This window comes from Cydia pomonella, chromosome 5 (genome assembly GCF_033807575.1).
Source record: "Cydia pomonella isolate Wapato2018A chromosome 5, ilCydPomo1, whole genome shotgun sequence".
Lineage (NCBI taxonomy): Eukaryota > Metazoa > Arthropoda > Insecta > Lepidoptera > Tortricidae > Cydia > Cydia pomonella.
In genome coordinates this window covers 9,729,231-9,741,574 of record NC_084707.1, presented here as the reverse complement: position 1 = coordinate 9,741,574, position 12,344 = coordinate 9,729,231, and the positions used below count along the sequence as shown (strand labels likewise).

Sequence of the window (12,344 nt, the reverse complement as noted above, 5' to 3'; positions counted from 1 at the left end):
ATTGAGTTAATCAAATTATTAATAAGTAAACAACTTCAGAACCTACCAGTTTTGTCTAATGTGTACCGATAACTGAACTAAAAAGGTGCTCTCGCTGAGACGGTTTCATTAATTTGATGTATTTTTTGTAACTTATTTCCTTAAATAAACTCCTTGCCTCCTCTTCAACCTGTCCGATCCCAAGGGCCCAAATATGTGGCGTAAATAAAATTTCCAGATTTCCCACGACCTTGAAAACCTTAGGCAACGTCCCACGGCTCAAATGTGTGCCCGCGATTTGGTACACCTATATTTCCCACGGCTGAAATCTGTGCCCCAATATTTTATTCCGTTAGAAACCGTAAAAACCGTTTGTGAAAATAAACGACATAAATTCAATTGGACTAAATTTCATTCGAATTCTAATGAGAATGATACCAATCATTCATTCACTCACAACAGAAACAACACGTTATGACCAGTCAAAGTTTGGACTCTATGTTTATACCAACGGGACAGTGTCTCGGTGTATTTTTTGATTTTGCGAATGAAACAGTAAGTCATTGTTGTTTTTTATATATTTATTATTTATAGATTAGTACCAAACGCAACAATTGGTTATTATATTGTGTTTTCTGTATAAAAACTGTAAATCAAAATTGGGTCTATAGTTCGTCCGTTACAAAGTTTTAAGCGAGTGATATTTTGAGTTTTCTGTTAGAAAAGTTATCGCAAAAGAAAGAAGTTTACTTGTTACGAAGAGTTTGAAGTTACAATAGTCGCTCTCAATTATCACGCCGTGACCGCCTTGGTCGCAATATTGAAGTGAAAAAAAAAAAGATGTATATAAAGGTCATATTATGTGGTACTTCCAATTATAGTTAGAATATATTATTTGACGGTGGAATAATAACATACAAATGTAATTCGATTACTAAAACTCTTTTATTTTAGTGAATCTATTCATCATGGTCCCATTTTTCTTCATTCTCTGGAATTCATAAGATATGTAGAATGAATTAGGCGCTAATGAAGTATTTTAAATACATCAACATAAAGCTTAATTCATCCTCTTCATAAAAATATACAAAACTCTTTATTCGTGTATAAACACTTCAGTCTCATAAGCGATAAACAATACGTAAGTCGTACGCTCGTTAAGTGTCAAAAACTCGTGGGAAATACGGGGTTCGGCCAACGCGCAGTGCTCGGGAAATATAGGGTGCTGATATTTTGGGCACGTATTTGGGCCTTCGGAGACAACGACAATAGTTATTTACGATACAAGTCCGAAAAATAGAAAATTCGTAACAAGTGGCGATAAATTAAAACACTACCGAAGGGAGTGTTTTAAAACGACACGAGTTGCTATTGCACATGTATCGTATAACGTTTTACAGTACATATGACCCTTTAAATGTTCGACAAGTTTCATAATGTGCTAATTTACACACTGCGGAAAAGTAGCACCATATGTACTGTAAAATTAGTTTTCGGGTCGTGGGGTCGGACAGGTTAACCGTTCAATAAATATGCTGACTTGTAAACAAAAACTATTCTAACCAATTTTACAAAGCCGTAATTTGAATGCGTACGAGTGTTGTTACGTTGTGTGTTGTGAATACGCAGCACGGACATGGAGTGCAGCGTGGGGCGCGTGGCCGGCGAGCCGCTGGAGCTGGCGGTGGGCGCGGGCTCGGTGGTGGCGCGCGGCGGGCCCGGGCCGCACGAGGAGCTGGCCGAGGAGGCCGCGCCCTGACGCCGCGCCGCGCCGCGGGCCCGGCCCGAGTGCGCGTCGGGAGGACCGGCACCGCTCGAGCTTGTCAGCGGCGACCGTACTCGACGATTGGCATTGTGAACTTGTCAAGTGATATCAGTGGTTTGACGTCGGAACAGAAATTATAGCTTCTTGCGTGAATTCAGCCTTGTGGCGGTGTATAGAGGGTGAACTTTGATGGATTTTGGGATTGAAAGCTTGGAAGCGGTGATATAAATGATAAAAAATCTGTTATTTGATGAAGTTCATTGATTATTTCTTGCGGTGCAGGTCCATCTGTGCTTTGCACTGCTGAATGTTAACATTGTAATGGGCTATTAAAGTAGCTCCATCATGATGTGTTCGCGGTGCAAGTACAGAGCGATACTAGCTAGTGTAGCAAGAATTATCGGACAAAAACTAAAATTAAGTCGTTGTCAGAGGTAAAAATAAAAATGTCTTCTTTTACTAAGCATGTAAGGGTGGTATTCCACCTGTCCAATTTCTTGGTCCATTGTGTATTCGCATTTCACATTTTACTTCATAAGAGACTGAGACGCAATGCACATTAAACAAAGAAACTGGACAGGTGGAATACCATCCTAAGGAAGAGAGAGAACTAAATTATAGCTATACTTACAAATCTAATATGTATTAAATTGATTGGTACTGTCAGTAGCAATAATACATGTTTATACACTTGAAATATTGCACACCAACATAATGTTTAGACGAGAGATAATTTCCAAATCAGCCTCGGGACCTAAGTCTTCTTATACATCACAATACCGATCTCCCTAATTGTTGTTTTATTTAAATAAGTTGATATGATTTACTTATATTACTAGATTAGTTACCTTTTTGAATTAAAAGCAAGTTTCCCTCGATGAAATAATAAGTTCTCACAATGTGTTGGAACATATACACAGGAGTAAGTCCCGAGGTTGGTAGTAAGATTGATGATTCGCAAAGTTACGATGGTGTCCACCTATTGATGTCTTCCAAGGCCACACGGAGCATTAAGCTCTTCAAAATTTTCCTAAAGTTGACTCTTTTGTTGTAACAAATGTAATTACATTGGGAATGTGCTTTCAATTTTTGAACTCTTTCAAATTCAATTATAAAGATAAATGATAACCTAACTGAGGCTAAGCGTTGTGTAGGTACGTACATACGTTCACACTTATATATGATACCATCAAAGCTTGAAAGCTTCAACCTATATGCCGTTATAAGTATTTAACGTGATACAAATACTGTAGGAACCAGACACTACAAATTATGACCGAAGTTGGGTTTAAAATGTAATTATTATTTTACGACTGGCAGCTTTCTGCTCGAATTATTTTTCTATATTTGTAAAATCTCAGTAGTACAAATTTTATTATTTAGTCACCTTAATAGCTTTACACGAATTATTTTATTCTGCGATTATTATTTGTAATGCTTAAATGAATATACCTATTTGTTTATTTTTATATCTATGTTGTGTTATATTTTAGTTTGATTTGAATTTGTAAGTTTTATATGATGACAAATTTAAGTGTTTAATTAATGTTTGTATTGGACTAGGTTTTAACCCTATGGTCATTAGACTAAGAGCTGGGCTAAAAACGGATAACTATTTCTGAATTAAAATTAGGGGTTCAAATCCGAAAATTCAGTAATAACATGACCAAGATTTGGTACAGTTCGTGCTTTAAAAATACTGTAGTGACAATGTGTTATTGCACAAAATTGAAACATGGTATCATTTCTTTTCGATCTTAGCTTTGATAGACCCTAGACTCAAGGAAATGTTTTACTATTCAATATTATATATGTGTCTAAATACTGTTATAAACTAAAGGTCTTAGCCATATTCATCCTTAAGATTCTCCTCTTTATAAGGCTATTACTATTGATACCTAAGTCATAGTGATTATTTAGAAGGACCTTACCTTTAGGAATTCCACTTACAAGTGTTAGGCTTTCGCAATGAAAACGCTTTGAACACTCGATCTCGCTGCCACTTGAACTCCTTGACTACTAAATAAGTTCCGACACCCTAGTAATAGTTTAGTCGAAATAGATTTAGATGTTTGTCGAAGTATCTACCGAGACTTACTGAACGAGACACAAGCACTTGCGTCCAATTGTTTTAGCGGTTCTAATAATATTGTAGTTCGAATTGAAGCAGATCTTGAATGTCGTGTCGTGTAAGGTGGCTTCGTGTTAAATTTGTTTGTGGCCTTATTGTAAGTGGCGCCCGCTGGGGGCTACAGGGCTGTCGTTCCCTCCGCTTCTCGAGCGTATTGCCATATGCACTCTAGAATAAATCTAGTCTCTGCATAGTTGTATCTATAAGTCACATCACATGTCTATGAGATGCACCGTATACAATGATTCCAGGTCTCCACATTAAATTTTTCCCGTACTATACATATGTAAATTACAAATAATTGAGTGCATAGGATGTTGTAGAGTATCTTAATGGTGTAGGATGCCACCGAGTAGTACAAGTACCGTTAACCGGGGTGATAAGAGATAAAAACGGGGAATGATATTTACCTGATAATTTCTTAAAAAGTACCAACACAAACTACATCATGCTATTAAAAATAATAGTACATTATGTATGATACAATTTTTGTGTGTAGATTTTAAGAAATTATCAGGTATACGTCTTCCCCAGTTTTTATCGCTATTCACTCCGGTTAAGGTACCTAACATAATACAAGTGTGATGAATCTTCGTAGACGCTTCATAGTGCGAAGTCTGTGTTGTAACGGATTTATATTGGTTAGCCTACGATACGCTCGGTAAGATAAGGAAATGACAGCCGTCTCTGGCCCGGTCTGCCTGGTGGGCTGGTCGCTGGGCCGGGGACACCCTTTGGCTATAGCCGACTGCTGTGATAGTGTGTGCTGTGCTCTCCTCGATCCCTCGCGCCGTTCAACTAATACAACACTTGAGTATTCAATGTAAATTTCGTATTATAATTTTAGGCCTATTGCTAAACACGTACATTTTAATCGGCAATGTTAAGCTACTTGCAAGTAAGTTCTGTATTAGTTGAACTGCTCGCATATTCGGCTCCAGAAAGCAAGATACGAAAAATCTCGGATTGTTAAATTTGTTTTACGGGACTTTGGAATGCGCACTGTATGTGGGAGTACTCCAACATAGACATAGAGTGCGCCGAAGTCTCCCCTGCGAACCAAACTGCCGTATGGCGTTGGTTACATGTGATTATTTTTTGTTAAACCCACGTTGACGAGTTTCATGTATTAGGAGCTAAAGTATTTTAATCACATTGTTATTGTACATAGTTGTTCATGAGGTATCATTACTATTGGATCGAAATCGAGCGGTTTTAATAGAGTTAAGTTAGAGTTGGTAACAGCCAAATTGTGTTTTGTTTGTGCTGGACACAAATGAATAATTAACAGGGAGGGTTCACGCTTAGGTCGGCCGGGCGATGGCAGGTCACAGTCCTTAGTTACGTCATCGTCGCGCGGAATGTTTTCGGGAATGTTTTGCGACTGCAATTGCATAATAAATCTTATCGTGTGATCGCTTTATGGACTATTTTGTAGTGACCAATTTTATCGTTAGAGAATAATACAAATGTAAAATTGACAATTTTAAATGTAATTTTTATATACAATAAATAGAAGTTTTTGTACAAATTGAGTTTTATTTACTTCAATAGATCATAAACAAAACAAATTGTTACAGCCATCAAGTCCTTTTAAAAAATAATTTGTACTGATTCAGTATCTCAAATTCATTAAAAGTATTCAAATAGGAAATAAATCATAAACTATGTAACTTTATTTACATTTGTACACTATATTTACAATCTAACACTAAACTTAGGTAGTCATTAATTGTAAGAGAGGGCACTAAAAGCATTGACTGCTTGCTGATGTTGTGCGTCAAAGTATTGTTTGCATTCTGAGAGATCATTGGATGCGAACGCACAGTCTGTGTAATTCCACGTTTGTACCTCCGCGCCGGTCTGGGTGCAATCCTCCCCATACCTGTAGTATCGCTGGTCTTGCATGTCCATGACAGGAGAGGTTCTCGTGCTTTCTGTAGGGTAATATTGCGCGTCTTCAGGGTAGTAGACTTGGGGAGGGTATGTTTGTTCGCAATAATCTGTCTGTTGGTAACCGAATAGTTCCGGCGAGGGTGTTTCACTGGATTCTGAACCGCCGGCCGCTCGTTGCCATTCGAGCCAGTAGGCATCTTCAGGCCTGGAGTTATCATTGTGTAGTTCCGCAAACGTGGGTGGGGAGCCTAGCGTGTTTTCTTCCATGGGGAAGTCCATACGGATGGGATGGTCTAGCTGGAAGATTTCTTCGGGGTGGAAGATGTCCTCAGCCGGTAGGGCAGTAGGGTCGTAGGGCTGCGGAACGGGCGCGGGCGGCGCGGGAGGCACGTAGTTGGTGTAGTGGGGCTCCGCTGGCGACCAGGCGTTGGGAGCGTACATCTCTGGGGTCGGTTCTGCCCGCCACCGGCATGAACACTCGAACGGGCCGCAAGTACATGCCAGTGCTGAAAAAAAAAAACGTAATCTTATCAATCAAACCGTTATGGTCGCCTTGAATTTATTTCTTTACGTTGTAATAATAATGGGACTTTGCAAGAACGCCCTCTGCGAAGCTTTAACTGGATCATTTAATGTGAAATTCCTAATTGAACTCTTTAATAAAATATACAGTTACCTAATTATACAAAAGCTGCAGGTACTTACTTCTTTGGTTGTCAGGAATGAGCGGCGGTGGTTGCGGAGGAGGATTGCTAACTTTCTGTATCATTTGTTTATCAGGCTTCATCGTCAGTATTTTATCATTGATTGCCGTCTCTCTCGCCAGCAGTAACGCTAGCCCTCTCACTCTCCTGCCAGCTCCCAGTGACCTCCTGACTTCGCTGGCCCCCTTGGCTTCGGGCCGCGGATGGTCGTGCGCTCCCTTCGCTTGGAAGAAGATCGCGTGCTCTGTGTGCCTCCAAAAGTGGGTGACGGGGTAGCCGCAGTGGCCGCGGCATGGTTGTACTTCTAGTCGACCGCCGTTGCATAATCTGTTTGGGCATGGTTTACCTGGTGACAAAGGAAATATGTGATTAATTACTTGAACAATTTTATGATGTGTCATGGCATTAATAATGCCAACACTTTATTTTTTCTCAGGGTTACGAGAAAACTTCCAATGAAACAGTTGATATTTAATCTCGTATTTGCAAAAAAAATTAAAAGGTAAAGTGTAAGTTGTAATATTTTCATAAGATGTTATGTGTCATAACTCGGTGAGTGATATATTTTACCTAATAAGTACTAGCTAGCTACGTACAAATTATCCTACCTTGTTGTTTTTTCCGCGCCTTGTCGCATATCGCTGGTCTAAGATGCACTCTTGATCCGTCTGGCAGTCGACACCTCGCGGAACACACCAAAACACCGAGACAGCTTTTCTTCAGTATATGCACGTTATGGTTATTCGTGTTTCTCATAGCCCAGCCGCTCGCGTGGCGACGGGCTTCCTCGCAGCCCGGCGGGTAGACGCGGCGCACGTGGCCGTCGCACCACTCGCTGAAGCCGTCGAACGAGGCCACGCGGGGCACCACGGCGTCGTTGATGTCCCACTCGGTGGTTGCTCCGTCTGACATCTCCGATCGGCCGCTGGAAGAGTGATCAAGTATTAGGAAAGTTTTCAAAATGTCCTTAAATTAAAAATACTTATTTAGATATTGATGATTGGTACGTTTACACTTTAATTATGTAGGTACCTACATATCTCTTCAACCTCTTCCTGCATAAAATATTAACTTTATCACAAACTAAGTTATTTAGATACTACTAGCGGCCCGCCCCGGCTTCACACGGGTTAAGTGCGTAACACCTTAATAAATTATACATCTAAACCTTTCTCAAGAATCACTCTATTGATAGGTAAAAACGGCATGAAAATCCGTTCAGTAGTTTTTGAGTTTATAGCGAACATACAGACAGACGAGGCGGGTGACTTTTTTTTAAAAGGTGTAGTGATAACTTAGCGACATTTGAGTTTACGATTCGGAAATTACGTGCTGAGGAAACACGGTTGGCGCTTTTTATTACAAATAGTTTCTATACTTAAATAATAAGTAGGTAATAACTAGGTAGGCAAGGCACTCTTAAGGAGTAGGTACTCTTGGCACACGATACGCCTAACTATGAAATGCGTTATAGTTAAATATACCTCAATTAGAATACCAACCGAAGTCTATACTATAAGTAGGTAGTCCTAAATCAGAGTAAAAGCTAATTAATATAATAATAACACCTAATCTATATACCAAATATTTTTGAAATCTAAATTCGTTTGAATATTTCATATTGCTACGACTACAAAATACCTATCATTTAACATGCATCAGGACTATTTGTTTAGATTTCCTTCAAGTCTCTGTTCAAATCGCAGGGAAAGCTCCCCTCGGCGAATGCTATTGAGGCAATTGCTGTAACGTCGTCTGAAGGGGTCCTTAATTGGCTCAACAACTTCGTATTCCAAGTCTGATATAAGGTAAATAGACACGATTCAACGTTAATACGCGCGAGAAAGGCTGGGAGGGAAATCGCAGACGCTTTCCTTGGTTGTCTTTCACATAACTTGAGGACTGACAGTTAATTAAAGATTCAACGAATACATATAATAGCATTAGAAAAAAAACATGAATTGCCACGTGAATGAATCGAATCGAAATCAAATTATTTTAAAAATAGTTAAATCTTTTAATTGATGAAGGCATTTAAACAACAAATTTACAATGAAATATTCATTCATATTTTTTTGTTGTTCAAGCGTCCTGAAAATTTTTTTATTCTATTATTTTTAAAATAAACTTCAGAAATACGAATGCCCAAAAATTAAAAACCATTTACAACTTTGCGCGTGCGTGGATTTCTACAGGTTGAATGCTATTTATTACTCGTGTTATGGTGAATGAACGTTTCGGTGAAATCAATCGACACATTCAATTGGTTAAACAGGTGTTTAATGCAATGCTATGTATAAATTAACTGTCCATGCATCCTTAATTTCTCTTTGAGAGTTAAACTACAGCATTTCATAAAAAAAAAAACATTTATTACGGAATAAACATAGTGGGTGCTCCCGGACCTCAATAAGTTCAATTAGGACCAATTGCCGGCCCCGGCACCTTCCACAACTCACCCTACTGTAACTGCATGCTACACGGTCAACTGTAGCTACACTGTACAGTCACACACGGTGCACAATATTGCGATCGGCGTTGATTGATATTTCTCAGTGAATCCTTTTGCCCCGGTAATAAGGGTGACGGTTGGTCACTAAAAATACCAAAAGCAGTCGATACCAATGAGATACCAATTGAAAATTGTCGAGGAAATTGTGCAAAATTAGGAACTTTTAGATGGTTAAGTTTTGCTGCTTCTGACCCTTCATTCCTTCGTGAATACACAGGATTTTTTTTATTTATCTTGACCCCAGTGTGCAGAAAGTGATACGTTTCTACACTAGATCATTTCACTTTCCTAGTAGGTACGTTTTTTTATTATTTTTTTACGATAAACAATTAAAATTTAGTTTTAAATGGATTTATTACACCTACAAATTCCGTTCTGATATTTAATTCCCCATTTCATAAATAACGATACTTTTACCTAAATTGTTAATTAAAAGATCCCTCAAGAAATACTATAAAAGTATGTACCTACTTAGTAATTTTTTTTTTAATAGGTACACGTGTATTTTCCTTTCCTCGTATTCGAAATGAAAAGTAGAGTAGAATGTATAGGTATAACTCAGGTTGGGCACCATTTCAGTCTCTGACTATTAGCGCTCTCTTTGCGTTGGAGCGCCAAACTACCTTGACAGAAATGAGTATCTTTCATCCCTTGGTCAACAATTTACTATACAAGCTTATGAACGTATAGTAATAACGCGGATTAATTCGTATAGTAACTAAGGAGTGAAAGGCACTCATTTCTGTCGAGGTAGTTTGGAGCTCGAACGCAGTGAGCGCGCTAATCGTACGAGAGAGGTTACTACTATTAATCTGTATTTGTATTTTCATTCGCGTGATGTGTTAACGATTGGCATGTTGGCTACGCGGGCTGAAGTACTAGAAAATAGTCACGTTCCTAACCCTACACTTTTTTGGAATGCCCCATTAGAATCTAAATCTCTATGGCAATAGTATGCGGTCGTAACTATTCGTGATTCAGTAAAATAAAAAATAAAACATTCGAAATTACACTCTCTTGGGGTCGCGTAAATAGAAAATTGAATAGCAATAAAGGAAAATTCTATTATTTAAAAAAAATCCATATTTAAAAATCTAGTGATATTCAATTTCTAATCGGATAATTTTCTAATAAGTTCTCGCCGTACCCATGCCCCACAAATTTTGAAAAAATTGTAGAGATAGTTAGAGCCATTAAATATCTAATAACTTGCACGTTATTGTATTATATTGTTTGTATTCTGATTAGTAACCTAATGTATTACTTACATACTGGTAACATGTCTGGTAGAGTCAGACTAAACTAAGTCGGCAGCGATTTTTAATAGCCCAGCCTGTGCAAGTGTTAAGTAAACGTCATAATTTCAAAGATGTTTGGAACTGTTTGGGCTTTCAAAATCGCTGCCTACTTATCTTGGTTTGACTCTAGATATGGTTCCTATATTTTTAAAATCTACATGAAAACCTAATCGATTCTGAACAAAAATTATTTTTAAGTAGGTAAAAGTGAACAAAAAAGTTAGGATAGGCATAAAAGATATGTGACCGATCGAAACTTATCTATACAACATTCATAATATTGTACTTATAAAAGTATACTAATAATAAAAGGTACTTACAGAATCACCATCTCCGTAGGGCAATCAAAACCACTAATCACAATTGTCCTTTTCCAACCGTAATCTTGACACGTCCACTCACAACACAGAAGTTTGTATAGCTTATTAATATTTTGAACGCATTTGTTTGTCAACCTACTCACACCTTGAAAGCTTGCAGCTCACTAAATACGATTCAGAAAAATAAACAGAGGGTTGCTTCCCCCCACCACCGACCCACGACTGGCAAACCAACCGACCAATCACGAAGCCTCATTAATTTAACGCCGCCTACTGGCCAATCACAACGCTTCGCGGTCGCCAATAGCGTAGTGTGGACTTTAACGTGTTTGTTTTTCAGGAAAAAAAAACGTTTTGGTTAATTTCAGCCATGCAATGTTATGTGGAATGAATGTGTTATTGGATTCGGGGAAGGCCGAGAATGAGATACCTAGTTGGGTGTTTGACGTAAGCACTTATTTTAAGGATACGAGTATAATTGACTATTAAATTTGTTTTTATGATGTACAATATGTAAATAGTTTTAGGTTTTTACGGTGGTATTTAGGGTGGTACATATTATTACAGATATGTAGATATAGGTCCTTCCATTTCAAAAAAAAAATCCTAGGAAAAGGGACGAAGTATTAGAGGCCTTGGAAAAAAATATGGCAAAAAATATATGTACCTAATTCAATTAATAAACCTATTTTCGAATAAAAATTCAATGGATGTGCTCTTATTTGGTAGATAACTATCTATCAAAAGGATAAAAAATGGCAATGTGTTAAATTTTATCTAAGTATTATGGGCGAAAAAGATATGTACCTAATTCAATTAAAAACCCTTTTTCTAATGGAAATTCAATGGATGTGTTTTTATTTGGTTGATTGATACCTACCTATCAAACGGATAAACAATGTGTTAAATTTTATCTCCGTCAACAACTAACAATCCGTAACAATTAATTAACCTATATGCTTCGACGCTTTAAAATTTAAATAGTAATTTTTTTCATAAGAATATTACAATTCACTTACATGAGTAAAACATACTTATACTAATAATTAATTATATTGACGAGTACATTTATCTATTTATTATAACATTAAGTGCAAATTCTATCATATTCTTGCAAAACTATACAAAGAAATATTGATGTGGGTAGGTAGACATTTTTTAAATGTTTTGCCCGCAGCAACATAATCAAACACGTCACGTTTTACACGTCAAAAATTACAGTATGTCACATTTAGAACCATTTATATCTATAATTAAAAATTAAGTATGTAATGATCCTTAGCTATAGGTAATATATTGTGCTTACCGTTTAAAGTTGGAGTGGCATTCAAATGTCTGTTATTGATGTGATACGATAGTATGCATCGTGCTTGCACCAATGTGGGTAAGTAGCGAGCGAGATGTACTGAAATTAATATCATATAATTGTACCATATTTTTCATGGAGCTACTAGATTATTGACTGAGTTACTTGTTGTTTTATCTTTAAGGCAGGGAAAACTGAGCCCACTTACGCAACGTATGTAATGCGTTACGAAATCTGAACTCTGGAATTTGTAGGCTTGGAAACATATCCGTCATGCGTTGCCTTGCGTATGGCAAGTATCTATGTTTCCAAGCATACAAATTCCAGAGTTCGGATTTTGTAACGCATTGCATAGGTACGTTGTTAAGGTACGTGGGTTCAGTTGGTATCAAGATTTTCCTCGAGCCAGAACTGTAAGCTCCCGCGAACTTGG

General features: G+C 37.7%; 2 protein-coding genes across 3 annotated transcripts in view; one reads left to right on the top strand and one right to left on the bottom strand.

Moving 5' to 3' along the window:
* Window positions 1-1,914, top strand: part of LOC133517695 (RB1-inducible coiled-coil protein 1) — a 31,594-nt gene extending 29,680 nt beyond the window's left edge. For both annotated transcript variants that reach the window (XM_061851063.1, XM_061851064.1), the window contains one exon: window positions 1,609-1,914. In XM_061851063.1, the coding sequence (XP_061707047.1) occupies window positions 1,609-1,738 (130 nt within the window). In that variant the 3' untranslated portion in view covers window positions 1,739-1,914. The remainder of the gene's footprint in view (window positions 1-1,608) is intronic.
* Window positions 1,915-5,603: 3,689 nt separating this feature from the next.
* Window positions 5,604-11,520, bottom strand: LOC133518222 (transcription factor glial cells missing 2-like). Its single transcript, XM_061851853.1, has 4 exons — window positions 10,606-11,520; window positions 7,084-7,400; window positions 6,477-6,821; window positions 5,604-6,277 (listed from the first exon to the last, which is right to left on the bottom strand). The coding sequence occupies exons 1-4, from the start codon at window positions 10,614-10,616 to the stop codon at window positions 5,604-5,606; spliced, it is 1,347 nt and encodes a 448-aa protein (XP_061707837.1). The 5' UTR covers window positions 10,617-11,520.
* Between the last annotated feature and the right edge of the window lie 824 nt (window positions 11,521-12,344).